Raw genomic sequence first — 27573 nt, 5'->3', positions numbered from 1 at the left:
CCAAGATGGCAAAACCCCGTCTCTACTAAAAATACAAAAATTAGCCGGCAGTGGCGGTGTGTGCCTTAGTCCCAGCTACGTGGGAGACTGAGGCAAGGAATTGCTTGAACCTGGGAGGTGGAGGTTGCAGTGGGCCAAGATCATGCCACTGCATTCCAGCCTGGAAGCTCCACCTCAAAAAAGAAAGAACGAACGAATGAATAGGGTTTCTCTTCCCTTGCATTTTTTGTTCCTAGGACTTGTCATTTTCTTTCTTTTTTTTTTTTTTTTTTTTTGAGACGGAGTCTCGCTCTTCCACCCAGGCTGGAGTGCAGTGGCCGGATCTCAGCTCACTGCAAGCTCCGCCTCCCGGGTTCACGCCATTCTCCTGCCTCAGCCTCCCGAGTAGCTGGGACTACAGGCGCCCGCCTCGTCGCCCGGCTAGTTTTTTGTATTTTTAAGTAGAGACAGGGTTTCACCGTATTAGCCAGGATGGTCTCGATCTCCTGACCTTGTGATCCGCCCGTCTCGGCCTCCCAAAGTGCTGGGATTACAGGCTTGAGCCACCGCGCCCGGCGGACTTGTCATTTTCTAATAAACTGTGTAATTTACTTATTTTTGTTTACTGTCTGTATCTGCGGCTGGAATATAAACTCCATGAGTGAGGAATCTTTGTTTTGTTCAATGTTTTCCAAGTGTTACAATGTCCAAACGCAGATACTCAATAAATATTTGTTGAATGATCGTTTTAAAAACTGCTAATGGGAGGATTTCTGAAATTTTACTCGGTAACATCTCCATGTTGCCTTAAGACATTCCTCACTGACATCAACTGAATTCTTGAAACCTTATTTTACTCCTGATATTCTGATCTACTGGAGCATCTTTAGTCATAATCCTCATCATAGGGCTTAGCAACTATTTATACATCTTCCTTCTCCTCCATGAAATGCATATGCTAGCTTTCCTTTGTGGAGAGAGAAAAACTTCATGGAGTGGGTGAGTGGGAACTTGCCATGGTACTTACTTTGGTAGCAATTAGCTGTCATTCCAACCAGAGATGGCCAATCTCCTTAAATATCTGGCTCATAGAAGTGAACAGATCCTGATTGTAGCCTCTCCACAATCCATGGAAGGGGGTGGCCAAATAAGACCCCCAATTTTGGATAAAGCTGACAGATCCAAGATTTAGTTTGTAGCCCAGTGAAATTAACTCCATGGCTGTCTAGAATACTTCCTTGAGATTTTGGTAAGAGATTAAGATGCCAGTCCTGTATGGACCCAGCAAATTCAATTCTGGGAAGGCCTTAAATATTTCACTCCTGTGATTTTCCTGAATAAAATAACAGAGCTCAGTTCTGCCTAAGGTTGATTCCTGTATTTTTTCCTTCTTGTGCTCAGAGCACCTAGTATATTTTATTTTGTCTAACCAAAATAAAACATTGAACTTGATTTATGAAAAATAAACTGAACTCTTTTAAAATTTAACATTTCAATTAGAATCAATCCCTATGGGCCGGGCGCGGTGGCTCAAGCCTGTAATCCCAGCACTTTGGGAGGCCGAGACGGGCGGATCACGAGGTCAGGAGATCGAGACCATCCTGGCGAACACTGTGAACCCCGTCTCTACTAAAAAATACAAAAAACTAGCCGGGCGAGGTGGCGGGCGTCTGTAGTCCCAGCTACTCAGGAGGCTGAGGCAGGAGAATGGCGTGAACCCGGGAGGCGGAGCTTGCAGTGAGCTGAGATCCGGCCACTGCACTCCAGCCCCGGCGACAGAGCAAGACTCCGTCTCAAAAAAAAAAAAAAAAAAAAAAAAAAAAAAAAAAAAAAAAAAAAATAGAATCATCCCTATGGTCTGTTGTTCAATGGAAGCTCAGATAGGCCAAGTGGAATGAATACAACGAAATATTAAACATGTCTGTATAAATCAACATGAAAAGGTATTGAAGGTATTGCAAGTTACACTACTAAGTACAGTGAGAGTTCAGTATTAAACATTTCTCTAAAGTTTATAGTGTTATTTTTGCAATTATGTTTTGGTTTTACAATATAAAAACAAAATCAACACATTTCCAAATAATGTTCAAAACACATTTATTTACTAAATCACCTGACATCAACATCTGAGATAATTTCAACAAATAAAATGTTTTAAGAAAAAATTGTGGTATACATCGTATTTGTCTCTAGAAAAAAAGTCTTATTTACAAGTTGAGGAACAAAGATATTTATTTTAATTAAAAACACATTCATTATACAGTGCTATCATAATAAAAGTGAATATCCCAAGAACAGCTCAAGTATCTTGTGAAGTATTAAGAGATGAACTGTTTTTTTTTCAATCATATTCAGAAAATCTTATGTGTTTACTTGCTTGTTGAGTCTTTGCCAGTCTAATCTTTTCGGCTTTGGTGATTAACTAAAGAGAAATAAATCAGAAATTAAGAGCGCATTGGATACTTAAAAAAAACACCGAAAAAGAAACACACACACAGGCCGGGCGCGGTGGCTCAAGCCTGTAATCCCAGCACTTTGGGAGGCCGAGACGGGCAGATCACGAGGTCAGGAGATGGAGACCATCCTGGCTAACACTGTGAAACCCCGTCTCTACTAAAAAATACAAAAAAAAACTAGCCGGGCGACGTGGCGGGCGCCTATAGTCCCAGCTACTCGGGAGGCTGAGGCAGGAGAATGTCGTGAACCCGGAAGGCGGAGCTTGCAGTGAGCTGAGATCCGGCCACTGCACTCCAGCCCGGCGACAGAGCGAGACTCCGTCTCAAAAAAAGAAAAAAAAAAAAAAAAAAAAAAAAAAAGAAACACACACACACACACACACAAAACTACGACTAGAAAAAACTTCACAGCTATCAGCTTGAATGAAAATTTTTTAAAAACAGCGAGAAGATGACAAATGAGATAATTATGCTCAGGTCAAATCAATTACAAATCATATCTGTTATTAAGGCTATTGACTATTACCTATTTCTTATACCCTAACATAAATTGTTGAATATATTTAATGAAGGCAAATGAAATTACACAGAATAAAGAAGACTGTTTAAAATGTCTAAAATATTCCAAAAGCCTCCTTGATTAAAAAAAAGTTAAAATATTAAACTTTGGAATAAATGCAAATCTTTTCCTCTTAAAATACAGATTCTAATGAGTATTCATTTAAATAGCTTTAAAGTGTTTGGTACCATAATGGCCACTGGAAGGAATTCACTTTTAGATTCAACTAAAAACCTATAATTCATCATTGAGGTGAATTAAAATCGAAAGATGTTTAGAACTCTATCATACCCACGTTGCTGTTCACAAATTTTATAAATTCTGCCTCTACCTGCTAAGTATCAGTAATTTATACAGAAAATAATTCAAATGTTTTAAAAGCCAAAGAGAAATAAGCTTCATTCTGTCTCTAGTAGCTGTTATCTATTTTTACCAAAAATTTGTTCAAAATGATAGAGCATACTACAAAGATTTAGGCTAGCAAAATGACTAGGAGACATCCCTTTTGGCAGACTTTTCCTTCATCTTCTTGATCTTTTGTGAGACATCACTAATTTTATTTACTTGTGTTTAATATATTATTTTAGTTTAGTTTTTTTGAGACAGAGCCTCGCTCTGTTGCCCATGCTGGAGTGCAGTTGCACCATTGTGGCTCACTGCAACCACCGCCTCCTAAGTTCAAGTGATTCTCTTGCCTCGGCCTCCCAAGTAGCTGGGATTACATGTGTGTGCCACCTGGCTAATTTTTGTATTTTTAGTAGAGACAGAGTTTCAACATGTTGGCCAGGATGGTCTCCAACTCCCGACCTCAAGTGATCCACCCGCCTCAGCCTCCCAAAGTGCTGGGATTACAGGCATGAGCCACTGCGCCCGGCCCCATAATGTGAATATTAAGAGCAATAATTTTTTTACTTTTACTCAATTATGGGCCAAATACAATACTATTGTAGAAATATTGGGCTGTCATGCCAGTAAGGTATTTATGTAACCTTTTGGCAGATTCACTGATGTTCTACTAGTTTTTTTCTAAGCAATTCCCATTAATTACTAAGATGCTCCTAGTACTCCAACTACACTGGTTTTCTAGTCCCTGACAGTCTTCCCTTATGGTCCGTGCATTTTCTTTGCTTCTGCCTGAAAAGCTACACTTCTAAACTTTACTGGGGCTTACTCGCTCACTTCCCTACGGGTCTTGGCTGTAACATCACCTTTGCAGACAGCTTTCCAGACAACCTCAGCTGATATAACGCTCTCCTGCAATACACTCTGTTTTATTTTTCTGTCTGGCACTGGTCATCACCTAAACTATATGGTTTATCTGTTAGCTTCATGAAAGTAGAGGACTTTGTGATTCATGGCTTTACCCGAGGTTACAAGAATGGTGCCTAACACAAGGCACTCAAAAAACATTAGTTGAATTAACTAGCAAACAAGTTGGCTAAACTAATTATGGTCTACTCCTTTTTTCCAACAAGCTTTGCACAGCACTTACTTTGTGTGGTAACCTCCATTTCATTTCACAAGAGTCAACTTGCTACTTCCATAGCTACTTAACAAACTGTGTTAACAACAATCCTGACATCATAACTGAGTTGTGTTCCAACTCAATTTAAGAAATTTCCTGGCCGGGCGCGGTGGCTCAAGCCTGTAATCCCAGCACTTTGGGAGGCCGAGACGGGCGGATCACGAGGTCAGGAGATCGAGACCATCCTGGCTAACACGGTGAAACCCCGTCTCTACTAAAAATACAAAAAAAAAAACTAGCCGGGCGAGGTGGCGGGCGCCTGTAGTCCCAGCTACTCCGGAGGCTGAGGCAGGAGAATGGCGTAAAACCCGGGAGGCAGAGCTTGCAGTGAGCTGAGATCCGGCCACTGCACTCCAGCCCGGGCGAAAGAGCAAGACTCCGTCTCAAAAAAAAAAAAGAAATTTCCTAGTCAAAGATGAGCTCTAAATTTTTAAAATGAAAAATAAATGATTTATTCCTAGTTTTAAAAATATATAAAATTTAAATGAAATTTCACAGCAATTAGAAGGGTATTATTCAACAAAGTGACTTCACTTCAGTTACCAGTTCTGGATTAGTGATTTTAACATTTGAACAATCTCAAACAGGCTTTGAAATTAACACCTCATATCCCTGAAAGAATCCTTGGGAAGCACAGGAGGCTTCCCCACCACAGGAAGTTCAGTCTCCTTTCAAGGAAACAAAATTCACAAAGACCAGTAAGACACCTCCCCACAAATCACAATAAATTCTGGGCAATGGAAGAAGGCTGATGAAAAACATTTGCCTTTTAACTTAAAAAAAATTTTTTTTTTTTTAAATAAATATGACCCCAAATCTGTTAACAAGCTTAGATTACAGGAAATAGGACTTTTAAAGTGCTTACCTAACAAAAAAGGAAGTTCATCTTTTTCTTTTTTCTTACACTTTTATAATATCATTTTGAGTGACAGAAAAATAAAATTACTGAAAGAGGGGCTTGCTTTTTTTTTTTTTTTTGAGACGGAGTCTTGCTCTGTCGCCCAGGCTGGAGTGCAGCGGCACGATGTCGGCTCACTGCAAGCTCCGCCTCCCAGGTTCATGCCATTCTCCTGCCTCAGCCTCCCCAGCAGGTGGGACTACAGGTGCCCGCCACCGTGTCTGGATAATTTTTTGTATTTTTTTTTTTTTTTTTTGAGACGGAGTCTCGCTCTGTTGCCCAGGCTGGAGTGTAGTGGCCGGATCTCAGCTCACTGCAAGCTCCGCCTCCCAGGTTTACGCCATTCTCCTGCCTCAGCCTCCCAAGTAAGCTGGGACTACAGGCGGCCGCCACCTCGCCCAGCTAATTTTTTGTATTTTTAGTAGAGACCGGATTTCACTGTGGTCTCGATCTCCTGACCTCATGATCCACCCACCTGGCTGGGGCTTGCTTTACATAAATTATTTAAGCTTGTTTGTATTACCTACTGACTATCTTAGAGAAAGAGGAATAAAGTTTATCGTTGCTATAGGAAACACTATGCATAAAGTCTCTCCATCTTATCTGTGGAGCTTCCTATCTTTAGAAACTACATTCTAAATACGTTGTGTTTTTACCATTACGATAATCTTTCTATAATCATTTACCACCAAACTACAAGACACAGCAGCCAGAAATCAAGAATGTTAAAGTATCACTAGTTAAAAAGAAAAACTCTGAATTACAATCATGTATCCTTGTGAGAAAAACAATTTCACACATTTTGAAATCTAGAGAAATGACTTTTTTCCTCCCAACCTAAAACATAGTATATACTCAGTAAATCTTTGTTAGGTAATAGCAAAGCTAAGATCATTTTATGACTACCTAGTACTGACTTTGGCATTAAATGTTCAAAGAAAGTTTAGTCTAAAAAAACAAAAATGAATCAATTACCTTTTCAGTGCCTCTTTTCTTTTCCCGAGGCTGATTAAGTTTTGCCTGTCTATCAACCAAAATCTTCTGCCAATACCTTTGTTCGTGATCACCTTAAAAACAAACAAAAACTCTGATGGATGAAAAGAAGAACATATCTGAAAAACCATATTCAAGACATTATATTCTCAATGACAGAACTAGGACAGTTTTTGATTATATTTAATGCCACTTTATACATATTACAGAATAGAAAAAAATTTATTAGTTTCGCTAGGTGCGGTGGCTCAAACCTCTAATCCCAGCACTTCGGGAGGACGAGGAGGCAGGATCACCAGAGGTCAGGAGTTCGACAACAGCCTGGCCAACATGGCAAAACCCCGTCTCTACTAAAAATTGCCTGGTGCAGTGGCTCATGCCTGTAATCCCAGCACTTCAGGGGGCCAAGGCAGGCAGATCACCTGAGGTCGGGAGTTCAAAACAAGAACAGGCTGACCAACATGGAGAAACCCCGTCTCTACTAAAACCATAAAATTAGCTGGGCAAGGTGGCACATGCCTGTAATCCCAGCTAACCTGGGAGGCTGAGGCAGGAGAATCACTTGAACCCGGGAGGCAGAGGTTGCACTGAGCTGAGATTGTACCATTGTACTCCAGCCTGGGCAACAAGAGCGAAACTCTGTCTCAAAAAATAAAATAAAAATATAAAAATTAGCCAGGCGTGGTAACACACACCTGTGATCCCAAGTACTCAGGAGGCTGAGGCAGGAGAATCACTTGAACCTGGGAGGTGGAGGTTGCACTGAGTTGAGATCACATCACTGCACTCCAGCCTGAGAGAGTGAGACCAAAAAAAAAACAACAAACAAACAAACAAACAAAAACAAAACTAGTTTCACTAGCCAAACTATGAAAATGTTACCCACAATAAGGATGGTTACAAAAAAAAAAAAAAACTTCTATGAAGTTTTACCAGAAAGGATCTCGAGTTTCCAGTAGTGTTTCTTGTTAATTTCTGTATATGCATTTATTACTGCTTGAGCATCCTCAGGAGTTTTAAATCTAGCATGGCATTCTGTATCCCCTTCTAGCAAATCAACATAAAGAACTTCTGAGATTGCTGCCAAAGTATCCTGCATTAGAATTAAGTAGAAAGACAAATAAAATTTAAAAAGTTTCACAATAATTCTAAAACTATTCCAATGGTTATGCCAGAATATATTATGTAAATAAAGCATTTTGCAGACTAATGAGGAGCAAATATCCTGTATCAAACATTTCTTGTAAAGCATGTTCTTAAAAATAGATTTGAATAATATCAACTCTAATCATTTATTTTCCTTTATTTTCTTGAAATCACATCCTTAAAATCTGAACTAGAATGGGAATATTCTATAAGGACAACAGATTTGTAGAGCAGAAAACAGAAATAGTGTCCCCCAATCCCCAAATCAGGAAAGGTTCACATCTGGGAGTAGTTAGTATAAGGAATAAAATTAAAAAAAAAAAAAAGGATTAAGGGAGGTTTGTTTTTACTCACCTGCAGAAAATCACTATGACTTTAAAATATGTGTACAAATCACTCAACTTTTAATAACAACTCATGAAAAACAGTTTTACCGAACCTAAGATAGTAGGTTTCCAAATTGTTCAAGAGCTCTTACTTTCTCAAAAAAATACCTAAGCAACCTCTTCTAAACAAGTTGTGGTCACCCAGCAAGGAAAAGTTTTACCTACACTGCCTGCTGTGAGGGCAAATTAACCAGATTCCTGCATTCTTAATCAACTTTTTTTTTTCACAGCAGGTTTTACAGAGTATACAATGCATTTATGCAGGAATGTTACACTAATTCCTAATTCATCAACTTCCATTCACAAAGCTAAAGAAATAACTGGAGATTTCTAAATAGGGGAAAAAAATCTTTCTTATCTTGCCTCACTTTAGTTTTAACCTACATTTTCAGGACACAACTAATTTAGATTATGTTTAAATGTCGAATTTTTAGATGTTTGATTTATGGAAAGAATTGACCAATACCTGGGAGTATTATTTCATCATAGAATAAGAAAAGTTTATCAGTTAACAATAAAAAATATATAATAAAATCTATGAATTTCTAGAAGCCAGGGACTAGATCTTAACTCATCCCAACACTCAGCAAACTAGCACAAAACAGGCATTTAGTAATTGTTTGCCAAATTAAAAAAAAAAAGAACTGCAGAGACATATACTTGCTAGTCCTTCCCACTTCTTTATCTAATTAATTAGTACCAAATTTAGATATAAAGCAAGTAAAAAATTCAGTATTGTTGAAATTTGAATGCATTCAGTACTAGTAATGAGTTTTATAACTGACTTCTGAGCATATTCAATTACTACAACTCAAAAGATATTTACTAAATATCCATTATAATGTCAGGCTAATCTCTTGATTTAAAACCCTTAGAATTTAAAACCCATAGAAGGACAAATTAGCCTAGTAATCACATGGGCAAGTCACAGACAGCTGTAACCACCATCACAGCTCAGTTTTTGTTTCAGCAAAATGTAAGTAACTACTAACTGGATTAATGCAGGGATTGATTTTATGATTTTGATGATCATAAATGATGAATTTGTCATTGATATAGTTACCATTTAAATAATAAAAGTTATTTAATGAGTGATTAAAATAACTGAGTAATTTTTTAAAAAAATGTTTTGCAATCTGATTAACCAGAGCAGTATTTACATCCCTCAATTTTCAGCTGTCTCCTGAAATGCAAGCTGGTAATAGCAATTTGGATTTGGCCAAATCCTTCACCAATATTGGAAAGAGAATCAAAATTTGTTTCTTAGTGACAGCTATAGGATTGTAGGACAGCATTTCAGATAAGGAGTGCTTACAGATAAACAACCACCTCAATGATATTCAAGTTAAAACCTGTGACTGATGAATCTATGTAAAACCGAAAACAACATACTAAGTGATGATGAATGTCAGTATAAGAAAATACTTAAAATATGTGGTATGTTACAGAGCATTTCACACTTTTTAAAAAGAAAAGGATTCACTTAAATGGGTGACAGGCAGGGTAAGGGTAAATAAGATATGGTACTCTCACATAAAAGTATATACTTTCTCTAATAGAAAGAAGTATTGCTACCAGTGTGGTATAAAAGGCTATAGAAGATAGACTGTACAAAACGAAAAAAAGATTATAAACCTGTGTGTACAGCAATTTGTAGCGTAAATTATATAGAACTATGGGTTTTTTTGGCACATGTGTGTAAGACTTCTATAGGTCTTCAAAAATATTTTACACTTATCTATAATTACAATTTTAAAGACAATCAGCACATAGGTAATACAAAAAAAAAAAAAAAATCCGTGCCAACAAAAATAAGCAAAAGTTACAATTTTCCTATAAAGAAGAATGTTTAAACTGTCCTTACTATAAAACTGACTCAGTGAGGAATTTCAGTCTCTAGTTTTTGCTTCAAAATTAAACCTAAGAGTTACATGGAATTAAAACTGTACAGGTAGTTTATCATAGAGATATAAATTCTAATTTGATTTGTTTTATCTTCCATATTCAAAACATTATCACACAGGGAAGTTAAGAGAAGAAAGGAACAAATACCCTAGGGGCTCAAAATCATTACCCGGACTTGTTTCCTGCCAGGTAGAGGCTCTGTGCTAATGATCTTCACAATCACTCCACTCACGAACTGTGGTCCTGTTGCATTAATTTTCTCCTGGGTGGGACACTCTTCACTGTTGGCTGTTGATTAGAAAAGGAAAAAGACCAGCACTAAATCTCTTACACTTAACAATTTAATACTTGGGAGGACTATCTTAGAATAATTCCTGAGGCAGATTTAAATAATTTAAAACATTTAATTTTAAAATAAAGTTTATTTTATATGTCATACTGCTTATTTCAAAATACCATGAAATAAAATCCAGAAAGTTTTATTATTCTACATGCAAATTGTTACTGCTAGAAGAGCACTGGTAAAGTCTTTAAGTTTGCACCTTCTCCCTGCACAAAGGAACAGCAAATTTTAACTCAATAAAGTTAAAAAAAAAATTATAGGATACCGTGTTTTAAATACATTATTATTCCAACGTGAACATCATTTATTTTTACAAGAAATGATAATTTAAAATGTATCCTAATTTTGAATTCATAAGAATTTTGCTTTAACTTATTCCTGCTTGTGGTTCATACTACAGAATGAAATTACAGGTGAGAAACTACAAACTTCATTCCTACAAACTTGTTCAGTCTACAAACTGCACTCATGTGCTTAAATGAAAACTGTAGAGAAAACTCAGGTTATTTAAAAAATTGTTTTAAATGAGTCTTTTAAATGTTTTTATATCATGAGTAAATAACATAACTGGATAACTTAACAAATCAAGAATTGTTGTAATAATGACACAGAATAATGAAGTTTTTTAAAACTAAAGTTTATCTTGTAACAACTCAGAGGTAGCACTTTCATATATAAGTACATTACAATGTTGTCAAAACTATCAGTGATCTTTACTTTTTTCATTTTTCATTCCAGTCTTCTGAGGTACTCCACCATCTGTTTCCATTTCTGACTCTGATTTTATTTGGGATATTGTTTTTTTTAAAGAAGCCATGCTAGCTTTTTGTAGCGCTAAATACTCTTTTTTCAAATCCATCCATTCGCTCCTGCAAGGAAAGAAATGAAACAGTGATAACAGATGACTAAATATAAAAAAATATATAAAAATAAAATATAAAAAGTAAATATGGGAATATCTAAATATATACATTCACAATGACTTGGAGTAACTCCTCCACCCAACTTTCTTGTTTCTTTAAACACATATTCAAAATATTTCCTGGGTTCTAAAGACATTTAGCAAATAAGCTAAGGGAGTTCCTCTTCCCCTAATATTCAGATTAAATGTTTTAAGATTGCCAATTACATTTTTGAGTGTGTCTGAAGTATTTTAATTTATGAAAGTAAAATTTTAGCATTGATTCCTTAACTAGTAACATTTACTAAATCAGTCATCTCTGTGGGAAAAGCGCGAGATTAAAGATTTGTTAAACTGCTTCCAATTTGAGAGATAACATTCCTTAGTATTTACTTGAATCAAGAAGAATTTCTAAGTAGAACAAAACACCCCATGGAAGCAATCTATTTATTTACATACATTTAACATGTAGATGTTTCTTCAAACAGCTAGAGTTTCTCCAGATAGAAACACAATGCCTCTCTTGGCTTAGTGGGAGCACTCATTGTTACCCTAATCTACGCCATCAAACAAGCAGATAGATTTTCCTTTTTTTTTTTTTAAAAAGAGGAAGATATCTTGTGGTAATGGTTTTAGCTGTTAACATTGACATCTGTATACTTCAAAAAAAAAAAAAAAAAAAAAAAAAAAGGATCCAAACCCACCCAGGATCATACATTCCCTGAGAGCTGATACATTAAAATAACAAAAGGCCCTTGTAATGATTCTCTGAGATAAAAAGGCAAAAGGAATTCAGGAGTTAAGAATAGTATAAATAGAAGTGGCTGAAGTCCCTGCCTTTTACCCTTCTGGAGGAGGACAGCAATCTTTGGGAACTAATTCAGGAAGGTAAGGAAATACTTTTCTTCAAAATGTATGCCATTTTGTTTTCTTTCTCCTCAGCTTTAACTACTCTCAAGTCCAAAGAAGTTGTATGTGGGTGGGCTCCCTTCAACTTTAACATGGAAGCGCTTTCTGTGACTTTAAAAGAAGTAAGTGCTTCCATGTTTTAGTAGGAGTGAATCCAACTTACTTCTCCAAAACAGAACATGCTAACTTCACTCTCCTTAAGAGGTTGAAGGGATCCCCTTTGCTTTAACATGGGGGTACCTGCTGTGTGAAACAAAAGTAAGTGCTTCCATGTTTCAGTGGAGGTGTCTCCAAGCCAGCACACCTTTTGTTAATTTTTTTTGTTACTGTGTTTCAAGGTTACTAAGCTTGTTACAGGTTAAAGGATTCTAAGTTTGTCCAAGACTGGGCTTCCCACCACTTAAACGTGGATGTACTTGCTTTGAAACTAAAGAAGTAAGTGCTTCCATGTTTTGGTGATGGTAAGTCTTCCTTTTACATTTTTATAAGGTTTTTAGAAAAGGATTTTATTTATTCTCGTTTATTTAAGCTTTATTTTGTATTTTTAAATCTGTTAAGGTGTCCCCTCTACTTTAACATGGAGGCACTTGCTGTGGTATGACAAAAATAAGTGCTTCCATGTTTGAGTGTGGTGGTTCCTACTTAAATCAGCGATTGTGTTAACGCCCACATTGTGTGCAGTTCTTTGCTACAGGCCACTACTGTTGCTAATATGCAACTCTGTTGAACATAAATTGGAATTGCACTTTAGCAATGGTGATGGATTGTTAAGCCAATGACAGGATTTAAACCACAGACTTACTTTGATAGTACTCTTAATGGTATAACTTCTTCTCCCATTTTATGTCTCTCTTTATGTTTTTTCTTATGTTTCCTTTTTGTTTTTAAGAGAGAGCTATCTTTCAGATCTCTAGTATCCTTCTCCTCTTCAGTAGAGATTTCTATATCTTGAAACAAATAAAAAAGCCAGTTAAGACTTGGGGCTGTGAAATGGGTGAAACAGAAGCTTAATTTATCTAAATAAAACCTTGCAGTTTACCTCTATTTTCCTTGGAAGCTTCTGAAGGTTCCTTAATAATGTCTTTCTGAGTAATTTTCTTTACTTTTGATCGGGGACCCAGGGACTCTGCATCTTCAGAGCTGCTTCTCTTCCTCTTGCCTGTTCTGACTTCAGGTAAGCTCGATGCTTCAACTCTGTCTCGCTTTTTCTTTTTCTTTGAGGACTGCTTTTGGGGTTCAGTGGACTCAATGTCAGAGCCCTCAGACGTGGGTCTGGATCTTTTCATTTTACTGATGCTGGTGTTCCTTGTGTCCATATTTTCCTCTTTGGCTTGGACATTGTCTTCCTTTTTCATTCGGCCCTTCTTCTTCTTTTTCTTTTTCTTCTCTTCTGTAAAAGTGCCATCATTAGTTCATCTTACTTAAATTAAATCTACTTAAATATTGAAAAATACTCACCCACACCTCTTAAGGCTGGAATGGGCTTATTTTTCACTGTTTTAGGAAATATGCCAGGTTTTCTTGGTGCTTCTTCTGGTGGGTTGTTAAGAAACTGAAATGATTATAAAAAAGTTTTACTATTTTAATACTTGTTACATACGTTTTTTTTTTTTTAGGACCTGGACCTACCTCAATTGCCTTTGCTGCTTGTTCTTTTGTTTCAAATTCCACAAACGCAAATCCCTTTGGATCTCCAGTAGACTTATAATGTGGTATACTTATATAAACAACATTGCCACATTTCCCAAAGACTCTTTCAATCCAGCTGTGATTAACATTTTTGGGAAGTAACTCCTATGATAAATTAAAAGCAATATTAAATAGTTTTTTCACAATCCTTATATTTTCAGAATGTCAATAAATTTTTAGGTTAATTACATTGTTTCTGTGCCAGTTTCTGACTGGGGACCAGGGCTCTTAAGCTTACCACATACACCGTGCGCTCATCCTCATCTTTCGGTCTTTCCCCCAGAGGTTTTTTCCTCCTGATTCTGGTGCCTTCCAAATCAAGCTTTAAAAGAGTATTATTACATTAATAAAACTATAATAAACTATAATAATATAATGATCATTACGTTAATATTATTTATAAACTATAATTATGTAGTAACGGCAGTCATTCTTAATTCTTACCTCTACAACAGCTGAACTTCTTAATGCTCTGGCAATTAACTTCCCATCAGTAGTCAGTTTTTTCATTTTGTTAAAAGACACAAGTAGTGATATATCAACATCTAACGAAAATGAAGAAGTTAATAATTGTGTTAGTGTACACTATCAGCAGGATTAATTCAATTTGGTACAATTTAATCTGCCCCTCAGGCCAGGCTTGGTGGCTCATGCCTGTAATCCTAGTACTTTGGGAGGCCAAGGCAGGTGGATGGAGTTAAAGATCAGCCTGGCAAAAAATTAGGCTGGGAGTAGTGGCGCATGCCTGTAATGCCAGCTCCTCTGGAGGCTGAGGCAGGAGAATCGCTTGAACCCAGGAGGCAGAGGTTTCAGTGAGCTGAGATCACACTGCACTCCAGCCTGGGAGACAGAGACTTTGTCCATTAACAGTATTGTTGTGTGAGGGTCTAAATGGCATTGCATATTTGGCATACCTAAAATGACACATCTTAGTGTATGTAATTGCAGATTGAGATTTTATTGCTTAGCAATATCTAGACATTCAAAGAGGATGTCTGGATCCCATCCTATTAGAAACAAGCACATGGTTGGTCATTTGAAATTTATCAACGGGGGACAGTGGCTCAATGCTTGCCTGTGTTTTCAGCTACTGGGGAGGCTGATGTTGGAGGATCGCTTGGGTGGGGCTAGGGGGTGGAGGTGGGGGCAGAAGTTGGAGTGAGCAGACATGGAGCCAGTACATTCCTGCCTAGGGAAAAAAGATAGACCCTGCCTCAAAAAATGTGAAACAAAAAATAACATTGAGCTAGGTGAAATGCCTTCTTGTATGAACTAAAGTATAGCACTCTCATCTCGAGTTACACATGATAAATGGTTATTGAAGCAATTAAATCCCAAAATACTTATAAGCTTTGATATGAAACTGCTTATTTAATATAGCCTAAACTCTTACCAACAGTCTAAATATTTAGAAGATTGTCATTCACTAAATAAAAATTAAAACAGATTATAAGGAATATACTTGCAGAAACGAATACATACATTACAGAATATACTATTTGAGGCTGGGTGCAGTGGCTCACACCTGTAATCCCAGCATTTTGGGAGGCCGAGGTGGGCAGACTATGAGGTCAGGAGTTCGAGACCAGCCTGACCAACATAGTAAAATCCCATCTCTACTAAAAATATAAAAATTAGCCGGGCATGGTGGTGCGTGCCTTTAGCCCCACCTACTCGGGAGGCTGAGGCAGGAGAATCACTTGAACCCAGGAGGCAGAGGTTGCAGTGAGCTGAGATCGTGCCACTGCACTTCAGCCTGGGCAACAGAGGAAGACTCCATCTCAAAAAAATATATAGATATACTATTTTATAAATAAATCTAAAGGTAACCACATCTAAAAGTTGGTTCCTTTACTGAAGCAAACTTACATCCATCTCTAGATTTTTCTATCTGTTCTCGAAGAAATCTATCCTTGTGAAGATTTGCATCCCCAAACCAGAAGTCCACTTGCTTAGCAATATCTGCAAGCACCTGTTTAACTCGTGACCGTTTCTTTTTTTCAACTTCTTTTTTCTTTTCAGTGCTTTCTTCTTCCATTACCTTTTTTTGATTTCCACTTTCAGTTTCCATTCCTGTGAATTATAAGAAAAAGAGGTAAATATTTAAATAACCACAATAGCTAATATAGTTAAATATTTAGATTAGCCTTTACTGAGAGAATAATGGACTCACATTTGGCTGTGAGAAGACAAAATTTATTTCTATATTTAATAAAGTAAATTAAAAAATAATTTACCTCCTATGTTAGGGATCATACTTTAGTTTTTTTTTAAAATGCAAGGCCAGATTATCCTAGAATAATATAACAATTACACCTTTATCTCACTAAGCTGCACTTTTAAGGCAGTAAGTGAAAAGTGTAAGATTAAGGGACCTAGAAACTCTCCATTGCAACAATCTCCCCGTCCACCACGCCCCCCCACCGCCCCCCGCCCCAGAGAAGTTTTATTCGCTTTTTTTTTGAGACGGTTTCCCTCTTGTTGCGCAGGCTGGAGTGCAGTGGCACGATTTTGGCTCACTGCAACCTCCACCTCCCAGGTTCAAGCAATTCTCCTGCCTCGGCCTCCCAAGTAGATGGGACTACAGGCACACGTCACCACGCCCGGCTAATTTTTGTATTTGTAGTAGAGACGGGGTTTCACCATGTTGGCCAGGTTGGTCTCGAACTACTGACCTGGTGATCCACCCGCCTCCGCCTCCCCAAGTGCTAGGATTACAGGCAGGAGTGGCTGTGTCTGGCAATTTTGATTTTTAAAATGTTAATTTCTGCTTTCTAGGGGCAGAATTCAACTGGTAAGCTGTAGAAATAAGCCTCTTCTCTCTTCTCTTTTCTTTGAGGCAGTCTTGCTCTGTTGCCCAGGCTGGAGTGCAGTGTCGTGATCTCAGCTTACTGCAACCTCTACCTCCCGGGTTCAAGTGATTCTCCCTGCCTCAGCTTCCCGAGTAGCTGGGAATACAGGCGCCACTGCCACCATGCCCAGCTAATTTTTGTATTTTTAGTAGAGACAGGGTTTCACCATGTTGACCAGGCTGGTCTCGAACTCCTGACCTCAGGTGATTTCCCAGCCTCAGCCTCCCAAAGTGCTGGGATTATAGGTATGAGCCACCACACTCAGCCATAAATCAGCCTTTTCAAGTGGCCTTCTCATCCCAGTGTTTATTTCTGGGGCAGCAATTTCTAACTCCCTCCTTTCTCAAGTTCCTTTCAACATCTCTTCCCCTTTGCTCTGTCAGCTCCAGCCATACAGTCCTTCTTGCACTTCCTGAAGCTCACCCAGCAATGTCTAACAGGGTTTTTTAAACCTGTTCTGAAACACATATCCCCAGAGATAACACAGCTTGCTCTCCTACTTCAAGTGTTTATTTAAATGTCACCTCAGTGAGGTCTCCTCCCACAACCATATTTAATAATGCAAATTTCTGGATACATACACGGTAACTCCCCTACCTTATTTCTGTTCGTAGCATTTATCACGTTCTAAGATTACTATCACTACTATGCAATTTATTTCTTTATTGTTTAGCCTTCCTAGAAGGTAAGATCAATGAAATCAGAGATTTTTGTCTGTTTTTTTTACTGATAGATTGTCAGTCCCTGACACATAGTCACTTAAAAATGTGTTGAATAAATTGTGCCTAGATTTTGTTGAATGAATTGAATCACTAGTGGTTATATGAGCAAAGGATTAATATCAGGCCTAGGATAATACAGGCTGCTTGAGAATAACCTCAGTCTCCCATAATACAGTCTTCTTGGAAACTGGAGAGACTAATGGGGAATGTTATCTGTTTCCCATGTTGCACCTGGTTTGGAGCAGCTATTAGATGGCATGGAGGCCTTATGCTTGTATGACCAGAACAATAGATTGATAGGCAAAAGGGGTTAAAGCTTTTATGTGTTAAAGTGTCCTAAATACACCGTGGTCCTTTTCTAGGGAAGGCATACATGCCTGTTGTGGGTAAATGGGAGAAAAAAGTAAATGGCTTAGTGGTCTCTGGTGGGATGAAGAAGCTGCATCTACCCTATCTTTTGCCTTGTATCTTTCTTTGGTAAACAGTATTTGCATCTCTTGAGTCTGACTGCTGGTTAGAATCTCTAACTGCTAAAGTGATGCTGCTGATAGTAACAGAAATAGATAATGTGTTTCAAAGTGGTATCTAGGAAGAGGGTACAAAGCCCTTAATGCATTTTACCTCAAATCTCCAACTAAACATGCATTCTCATCAAACTCAACAGAAGAACATTTTGGCATTTTAGGCTTCAGTAGATCAATCAAATACCAATTTTGAAATTATACAGGTAATGACATATTTAGGTGATGCTAGCTTAAGACATAAAACACAACTACAGGTTAATAATAGAAAAACAATGAGGTGTCATCGAGTACCATATAACCATGTTCTTCACCTCATGCTCTTACTTCAACCCATCTGGTCAGGCTTTCCTCCTCACCATTCTAGAGAAACTGCAAACAAGTTCCTGAATGTGCTCCACTGTCTACTTGATCTCTCAGCAGCAAATGCAGTTGGTAACTCCTTCCTTGAAAATATTTTCTTCATATAGCTTCCAAACTCGTTTTCCTCCTTTTCAATTTCCTTTTGCAATCTCAGTTTCTCAATTTCCTTTTACCCTATCTCTCCTACTGTGCCCTACACCTTTACATGATGCCTAAATTGGAGTCAGTCCTGGGCTTTCTTCTCATTTACAGTCATTGTTTTTGAGGATCCTGGCTTTAAGCTCGTTGGCTTTATGCTGAGGCTTTACAAATCTGTCTTCTCTCATTAGCTCCCCATTCCAATATTCAACTGTCCACCTGGCACCTCCACTAGTTTATCTAAAGGATATCTCAAAATAGGACTTTCAAATGCTAACAACCCCCTCCCACCAATTTTCCCTATCTCAGAAACACCAATTACAAAATTGCTGAAAAGGCAAAAGTCTTAAAATTATTCTTTTTTTTTTTTTTTGAGACGGAGTCTCAAACTCACTCTGTCACCCAGGCTGGAGTGCAGGGGCACCATCTTGGCTCATGCAACCTCCACTCCCGGGTTTAAGTGATTCTCCTGCCTCAGCCTCCCAAGCAGCTGGGACTACAGGCATGCACCACCACACCTGGCTAATTTTTGTATTTTGAGTAGAGACGAGGTTTCACCATGTTGGTCAGGCTAGTCTTGAACTCCTGATCTCAGGTGATCCACCTGTCTTGGCCTCCCAAAGTGCTGGGATTACAGGCATGAGCCACCAGGCCCGGCCTAAAATCATTCTTAATTTCCCTTTTCCTTACACCTTATGGTCAATTCATCAGTATTTCTGTTAGCTCTAACTTTAAAATATATCCCAAATATGAGTAATTATCATTTCCTCCATCATAAGCACCTGGTCCAAGATACTACTGTGTTGTCTGAACAACTACAAGAACTTTATTACTAGTCTGCTTGCTTCTAATCTTCTTCCCTTAGAATCAATTCTCCAGATAGAATTTATCATTTAAATATGTAAATCAGATCATGCCAATTCCTTACACAAACTCCTCCAAAGGTTTCTTTCTTTTTTTTTTTTGAGATGGAGTCTCACTCTCTGCCTCTGGGGTTCAAGCGATTCTCCTGCCTCAACCTCCCAAGTAGCTGGGACTACAGGCATGTGCCACCACGCCCGGTTAATTTTTTTTTTTGTATTCTTAGTAGAGATAGGTTTCATCATGTTGGCCAGGCTGGTCTCGAACTCCTGACCTCAGGTGATCTGCCCTCCTTGGCCTCCCGAAGTGCTAAGATTATAGGCATGAGCCACCATGCCCGGCCAGGTTTCTATTGTTTTTTTTTTTTTGGAGACAGAGTCTCGCTCTGTTACCCAGGCTGGAGTGGAGTGGCACAATCTCGGCTCACTGCAACCTTTGCCTCCTGGGTTCAAGTGATTCTCCTGTCCCAAGTAGCTGGGATTACAGGCTTGCGCCATGACACCCAGCTAATTTTTGTAGAGATGGGGTTTCACTATGTTGGCCAGGCTAGTCTCGAACTCCTGACCTCAAGCACCTGACTCCGCCTCCCAAAGTGCTGGGATTACAAGTATAAGCTACCGCACCCAGCTCAAAGGTTCTTATCATACTCAAAATAAAGTCCAAAAACCTTACTGTGATTGACGAGACCCTATATAATCTGGCCTGGGGATCTCTCTAACTTCATCTATCATAATTCTTGCCAACAGGCTCAGCCCAAACATAACAACCATCTTTTGGTTCTTTAAACATGCTAAGACCTTTCCCACTTCAGGGCCTTTGCCCTTGCTGCTCCCCTGACTTTCCCTACCATATCTGTATGGATTACTTCCTTGTACACTTAGGTCTCTGCAAACATCACTTCTTAGAGAGACTTACTCTTTCCACTCAATCTAAAATATTCTCTCCCTGCTGACCTTAACTCTGTCCACTGCCTCAGTCACTATTTTTTATCCTTGTATCCTGTTGTCACTACCTGGAATTATTACTTTATTTTTTATTTTTTTTTTTTTTTGAGATGGAGTCTCACTCTCTGCCTCTGGGGTTCAAGCGATTCTCCTGCCTCAACCTCCCAAGTAGCTGGGACTACAGGCATGTGCCACCACGCCCGGTTAATTTTTTTTTTGTATTCTTAGTAGAGATAGGTTTCATCATGTTGGCCAGGCTGGTCTCGAACTCCTGACCTCAGGTGATCTGCCCTCCTTGGCCTCCCGAAGTGCTAAGATTATAGGCATGAGCCACCATGCCGGCCAGGTTTCTATTGTTTTTTTTTTTTTGGAGACAGAGTCTCGCTCTGTTACCCAGGCTGGAGTGGAGTGGCACAATCTCGGCTCACTGCAACCTTTGCCTCCTGGGTTCAAGTGATTCTCCTGTCCCAAGTAGCTGGGATTACAGGCTTGCGCCATGACACCCAGCTAATTTTTGTAGAGATGGGGTTTCACTATGTTGGCCAGGCTAGTCTCGAACTCCTGACCTCAAGCACCTGACTCCGCCTCCCAAAGTGCTGGGATTACAAGTATAAGCTACCGCACCCAGCTCAAAGGTTTCTTATCATACTCAAAATAAAGTCCAAAAACCTTACTGTGATTGACGAGACCCTATATAATCTGGCCTGGGGATCTCTCTAACTTCATCTATCATAATTCTTGCCAACAGGCTCAGCCCAAACATAACAACCATCTTTTGGTTCTTTAAACATGCTAAGACCTTTCCCACTTCAGGGCCTTTGCCCTTGCTGCTCCCCTGACTTTCCCTACCATATCTGTATGGATTACTTCCTTGTACACTTAGGTCTCTGCAAACATCACTTCTTAGAGAGACTTACTCTTTCCACTCAATCTAAAATATTCTCTCCCTGCTGACCTTAACTCTGTCCACTGCCTCAGTCACTATTTTTTATCCTTGTATCCTGTTGTCACTACCTGGAATTATTACTTTATTTTTTATTTTTTTTTTTATTTTTTGAGATGGAGTCTCTGTTGTGCAGGCTGGACTGCAGTGGCACAATCTTGGCTCACTACAACCTCCGCCTCACAGGTTCAAGTGATTCTCCTGCCTCAGCCTCCCAAGTAGCTGGGATTACAGGCAGCTGCCACCACACCCGGCTAATTTTTGTTTTTAGTAGAGATGGGGTTTCATCATTTTGGCTAGGCTGGTCGCGAACTCCTGACCTCAAGTGATCTGCCCATCTGGGCTTCTCAAAGTGCTGAGTTTACAGGTGTGAGGTACCATGCCCAGCCTGAAATTTTAATTATATTGTCTATCTATCCCACCAGAATGTAGACACTGTGAAGGCAGGAACTTTAACTTCATCAGTACCTAAGTATTTGTTGAATAAATAAACAGATTTAAAAGTACCTGTAAAATGTTAACCATTTCAAATTCTTTGTAAGGTTGTGGAATGTAAATAAAATACAAATAGGCCAGGTGCAGTGATTCATGCCTATAATCCCAGCACTTTGGGAGGCTGAGCCAGGTGGATCACTTGAGGTCAGGAGTTCAAGACCAGCCTGGCCAACAAAGTGAAACAAAGTCTCTACTAAAAATAACAAAATTATCTGGGTGTGGTGGCCCATGCCTGTATCCCAGCTACTCGGGAGGCTGAAGCAGGACAATGGCTTGAACTCAGGAGGCAGAGGTTGCAGTGATGCGAGATTATACCACTGCACTCCAGTCTGGGAGACAGAATCAGTCTCCATCTCAAAAACAAACAAACACAATGTAGGCTATGATTATCACTACAGCAGGCTCTACTGCTAATTTTCTCTCTTGAAAAAACTAAGTTATAAAGGGCAGACTACCTGCTCTCCAATTCATTTCCTTGTCAAAGCCCAACATGTAAGGAAAAGTAGACAGAAATATATAGGCGCGGAAAGCCACAATTTTCCCAGAAACCAGACTTTCCTTATCATTCTCATCTTTCAGCCCAGAGATCCTCCTTCATTCTTTTTCCTAAGGATTATTTTTGTGGCTTGAAGTATTTAAGTTCAGAATGATTTACCTTCGATTTAAACAGCAAGGAACATAAGATATGGTATAATTTAGCTTCTTTATACATTGACTGCAGAGAATCAGGAAGTTACAATACTCTCGTTAGTCTTGATCCTCAAAGTCCATATTTTTCAATGTCCTGTGGTAACAGGTATGTGTATTGTCACTTCACACATTCCAAATCAAACTCATTGTCTTTCTTATCCAGACCTGTTCTTTCTACCATCCTCAACTTATTTAAGGATGCCATATTCCACCAAGTTAACCAATCAAGCTACTTATTAGCTGGTGGATTTTGAGGAAGTTACCCCATCTCTCTGTGGTCTATAAAATATGGATAAAAATCATACTTACATTATAAGGTTGTTAGCATTAGCCAAAATAATGTAAATAAAGCACTTCCAATTGCTAAGATATAGAACACAAGTAACCATTATTCTATCCAATCTCTTGCTAAATCCTATCAGTTTGACTTTTGAAATGGCTCTCATCTCCATCCAGTGTTTTCTACAACTACTGCTACAACTGTCACTAGAATATGCCAATAGTTTATATAAACTGTTCTGTAAGTCATCCATTCTCAGCAGAAGCCTATGTATAACCCATCTAAAACACAGACCTGGTTTTGTGATGCTTCTGTCAAAACTTGCAACATTAGAAATTCCTTAGCACCTTCCCATAACATAATAGGCAGTTTAAGAAAACATTGTTTAAAAAAAAAAAAAAGTAACATTTGGCCGGGCGCGGTGGCTCACGTTTGTAATACCAGCACTTTGGGAGACTGAGGCGGTGGATCACGAGGTCAGGAGATCCAGACCATTCTGGCTAACAAGGTGAGACCCCATCTCTACTAAAAACACACACAAAAAAACCACGAAAACAGGCCGGGCGCGGTGGCTCAAGCCTGTAATCCCAGCACTTTGGGAGGCCGAGGCGGGCGGATCATGAGGTCAGGAGATCGAGACCATCCTGGCTAACATGGTGAAACCCCGTCTCTACTAAAAAATACAAAAAACTAGCTGGGCGAGGTGGCGGGCGCCTGTAGTCCCAGCTACTCGGGAGGCTGAGGCGGGAGAATGGCGTGAACCCGGGAGGCGGAGCTTGCAGTGAGCTGAGATCCGGCCACTGCACTCCAGCCCGGGCCACAGAGCGAGACTCCGTCTCAAAAAAAAAAAAACAAAAACAAACAAACAAACAAAAAAAAACCACGAAAACAAATTAGCCGGGTGTGATTGTGGGCGCCTGCAGTCCCAGTTACTCGGGAGGCTGAGGCAGGAGAATGGCGTGAACCTGGGAGGCGGAGCTTGCAGTGAGCCAAGATCGTGCCATTGCACTCCAACCTGGGCAACAGAGCAAGACTCCAAAAAAAAAAAAAAAAAAGTAACATTTAAGTTGCTTTAAATGCAGAATAAAAGCTACTGGGTAACAATACCAGTAACTTTATATACATTTTTTGTAAATCCTCACAATCCCACTAGGTAGCAGTTTCTTCCATCTTCTTAATACAAAAACTCAAAAAAGTTATGTGACTTGGCCCAAGCCAGCTAAGTAAGTCATCCCAGGTATGTTTGATCCCACATTGTCTACCTTTTGGTATAATTTCCTACAATTTTCACCATGGACTCTATGTTCTGACTCAGGAATTCTTTTTTTTTTTTTTTTGAGACGGAGTCTCGCTCTGTCGCCCAGGCTGGAATGCAGTGGCCGGATCTCAGCTCACTGCAAGCTCCACCTCCCGGGTTTACGCCATTCTCCTGCCTCAACCTCCCGAGCAGTTGGGACTACAGGCGCCCACCACCTTGCCCAACTAGTTTTTTGTATTATTAGTAGAGACAGGGTTTCACCGTGTTAGCCAGGATGGTCTCGATCTCCTGACCTTGTGATCCACCCGTCTCGGCCTCCCAAAGTGCTGGGATTACAGGCTTGAGCCACCCCGCCCGGCCGACTCAGGAATTCTTAATCTGAAGTCCATGCAACTTTGGCTGGACAAGAATTCTTGTGGGCTCCATCCAATTGCAAATAATACATTTTAAAGATAAGGTAAAATTAAGACTCTTGTACAAATATAAAATGGAATACATGGTAAAAAGATTTAAGCACAGTCATGGGTTGCTTAATGACAAGGACACATTCTGAGAAATGCATATTCAGATGAGTAAGTACATCGTAGAGTATGTAGTTATTGTATCATGTACTCACCTACAAACCTAGGTAGTATCGCCTACTACACACCTATAATCTTATGGGACCACTGTCATACACGCGGTCTGTCGGTATGTGGTGCTTGACTGTAAATAAAGGAATCACTTAAGTGTCAAAAACCAGTTCAAAGAAGAATTAAAAAAGCAGGCACGGCCGGGCGCGGTGGCTCAAGCCTGTAATCCCAGCACTTTGGGAGGCCGAGGCGGGTGGATCACGAGTTCAGGAGATCGAGACCATCCTGGTTAACACGGTGAAACCCCGTCTCTACTAAAAAATACAAAAAACTAGCCGGGCGAGGTGGCGGGCGCCTGTAGTCCCAGCTACTCGGGAGGCTGAGGCAGGAGAATGGCGTGAACCCGGGAGGCGGAGCTTGCAGTGAGCTGAGATCTGGCCACTGCACTCCAGCCTGGGCGACAGAGCGAGACTCCGTCTCAAAAAAAAAAAAAAGAAAGAAAAAAAAGCAGGTACATAGGCAATCAGGAACGTTGAAATAAATATTAACAAATACTGCTCATAATAAATAATTAATTGCATCTTTACTGGACAAACTCATTTCCATGTTGTTGTAGCAGGTTACACGGTTGAAAAATAGTTGAAAGTTCACGAAAGACAGATAACCTGGAAGAGTGAGTTAGACAAGACACCAAGTCATTTGTGTGTGTTTGCTATTTAAAAGTATTTCGTAATTTTTCCTGAGGAAATTATATGCAAAATGTTTGTTTGGAGACGGAGCCTCTCTCTGTCACCCAGGCTGGAGTGCAGTGGCGCAATCCGGATCACTGTAATCTCCGCTTCCCGAGTTCAAGAAATTCTCCCAACCCGGCCTCTTAAGGGACTATAGGCATGCACCACCACTCCCCGCTAATTTTTGTGCTTTTAGTAAAGACGGGGTTTGTCATATTGGCCAGGCTGGTCTCGAACTCCTGACCTCAAGTGATCCGCCCGTGTTGGCCTCCCAAAGTGCTGGGATTACAGGCGTGAGCCACGGTGCCCGGCCTCGCAAAATGTTTTTTTTTTTTTTTTTTGAGGCAGTGTCTCGCTCTGTGGCCGGACTGGAGTGCAGTGGCCAGATCTCAGCTCACTGCAAGCTCTGCCTCCCGGGTTTATGCCATTCTCCTGCCTCAGCCTCCCGAGTAGCTGGGACTACAGGCGCCCGCCACCTCGCCCGGCTACTTTTTGTATTTTTAGTAGAGACGGGGTTTCACCGTGTTAGCCAGGATGGTCTCGATCTCCTGACCTCGTGATCCGCCCGTCTCGGCCTCCCAAAGTGCTGGGATTACAGGCTTGAGCCACCGCGCCCGGCCGCAAAATGTTTTAATAGGTACATACACGTTTTCCTGAGAAGCTAATCCATAACTTTTATTAAGTTTTCAAAAGAAGCGTTTCACAACAGGTTAAGAATCATTGTTCTAGTCACTGCTTACAATTCAAGTCCCTCAACACCTAGTGGCCTGTGTCTTCCGCTTTGTCTGAATCTTCTCGTCTAAATTTCCTTACTAAATGTTCAAGGCCCAGGTTAAATGGCATCTTACTCTTTGGGATGTTCCACCACCCTGTGTCCTCTAATTAACTGCCTCCTCATTTGTTTTCGCTTAAGTTTTTTTGCTAACGCACTCTGAACACCGTATCTAACACTCGTTAGTTCCTTCCATAACTGGATTTTTAACTCTTTGAGGACGATGGCAGAGTCCTGCAAAAGAAGATGATAATTTTAGAATATAAATCCTAACGTTCACTATCCTCTGGCAGCCACAAGTCAGCTCTAATCTGCGAAATACTGTACTGTCTTTACTGACTACCGCTTCTCTCGGCACCCGTACTTCCACAAGCACAACGCCATAGGCAGGGCGCGCCCCAAACCGCCCCACGCCGGGCCCCTATGCGCCCCTACTCTCTGAAAACGAGAACTACAAGTGCTGCCGGAAGACTTTTGCGCGTGCGCATAGATAACTAGGTCAAGGAACTGACGGGTGTGCAGGCGGGAGGCGGGGTAAGAAGGACGACAGATGATAAGAGTGGACCGCAAGAAAAAGGACGGAGAGTTAATCAGACGTCGCCCAAGCTGTGCGACCCTACAGGCCGCTTGTAACTTACTCCGTTCAACTCCCAAAATACAGGGTCAAGTACTGCGGCCTTCACCCCTTTCCGTCTCCCGATCCTGATAGTCTTGGTTACTTTCGCGTCATAGGATGAGCGACAACGTTCGCCGGTCCCGGTCGAGAAAGACGGGCCCGAGGCAGTGCGCGCGCCACCTACGTCACAGGCGAGGTGGTTCCGGGGGGGCGGGGCATCGGAGAGCGCGGCTGGCTGAGAGCCTCGAAGCCAAGGAAGAATTTGATTGGCGGTTTGAAAGCGGAGGTTTTTGGCTTGGGCGGAGGTGGGCGGGCCAAGTTTTGGGTCCTCATCTGGTGAGGTCCCGCTTTAATGACGTCACATTCTTTCGCGGGAAAAATTCGAAAGTGGGTTTTCTGTAATTTGACAGGTGAGGTGAAGTGTTTCTCGGGCTTTCCTAGGAATGGCTTGAGCGATTTGGGGAGAAGGGACGAAAGACTCTGCTCCTTAAGAAGAGAACCGGGAAGGATGCTGTTTGGAACCAGGATTAGGGTGGTCGCAGTAACAGCTACTCGGACTGCTTGTAATAAGGGTTGCCTGTTCACCGCTTTTCCCAGGCCCTGCTTTGCAATTTCGAGTACGTATGAGGACCAAAGGGGACTTTGCTGTTCGTATTTAGGACTGATAAAGGATCAAGTCTCCATTGTCATTCGGTGACACAGGATTATGGTTCAGGATTATGGTTATTAGAATCTTGGCAAATGAGATGTGGGTTTCCTTTGTTTATTTGGACTGGATGGTTTCTTAACAATGTTGAGTTCGTGATTCCAAAACTTTGTTATCTGAACAATTTAGAGGTTCAGGTTTAGTTTCAAAAAATCCTCCTTGTCTAAAAACAAAAGGAAAAACATCTTGTAATTAAATGAAAAATGGCTCATACTTTACTGAGAAAACCGAGTTTTATGTATATATGTTGTGTCTGTACATATTGTAGCACAAGGCATATATATATGTGTGTATGTACGTATATCTGTGTATGTTTGTATGTATATAATTATCACAGAACATCTGGGATCTTTAAAAACTTCTTTGGAGATTAATCTTTCACCTGTTAGAAGTCGGTCAGCAGGTGAATTGGCTGGTGGA

General features: G+C 40.1%; 2 protein-coding genes across 5 annotated transcripts in view; one reads left to right on the top strand and one right to left on the bottom strand.

The window, feature by feature from the left end:
• Positions 1-2059: 2059 nt before the first annotated feature.
• Positions 2060-26744, bottom strand: LARP7 (La ribonucleoprotein 7, transcriptional regulator). 4 transcript variants are annotated; one of them, XM_033215027.1, is made up of 13 exons: positions 26470-26744; positions 15559-15762; positions 14134-14234; positions 13928-14011; positions 13630-13794; positions 13459-13552; positions 13040-13390; positions 12803-12947; positions 10908-11059; positions 10017-10135; positions 7344-7503; positions 6393-6484; positions 2060-2401 (listed from the first exon to the last, which is right to left on the bottom strand). In XM_033215027.1, the coding sequence occupies exons 2-13, from the start codon at positions 15758-15760 to the stop codon at positions 2321-2323; spliced, it is 1746 nt and encodes a 581-aa protein (XP_033070918.1). In that variant the 5' UTR covers positions 15761-15762; positions 26470-26744; the 3' UTR covers positions 2060-2320. The 4 variants fall into 4 exon arrangements, with proteins under 4 accessions (XP_033070918.1, XP_033070919.1, XP_033070920.1 ...); XM_033215028.1 differs by having other exon boundaries at positions 13465-13552; XM_033215029.1 differs by having other exon boundaries at positions 15662-15762; positions 26470-26613.
• The window catches only part of ZGRF1 (zinc finger GRF-type containing 1), an 84899-nt gene continuing 84038 nt past the window's right edge, over positions 26713-27573 (top strand). Inside the window, exon 1 of the mRNA XM_033215026.1 lies at positions 26713-26857. The gene's annotated coding sequence lies outside the window, so the exon portion shown is untranslated. The remainder of the gene's footprint in view (positions 26858-27573) is intronic.

Source organism: Trachypithecus francoisi, unplaced genomic scaffold (assembly GCF_009764315.1).
Source record: "Trachypithecus francoisi isolate TF-2019V2 unplaced genomic scaffold, Tfra_2.0 Lachesis_group1, whole genome shotgun sequence".
NCBI lineage: Eukaryota > Metazoa > Chordata > Mammalia > Primates > Cercopithecidae > Trachypithecus > Trachypithecus francoisi.
This window is presented reverse-complemented; position numbering and strand designations above follow the sequence as displayed.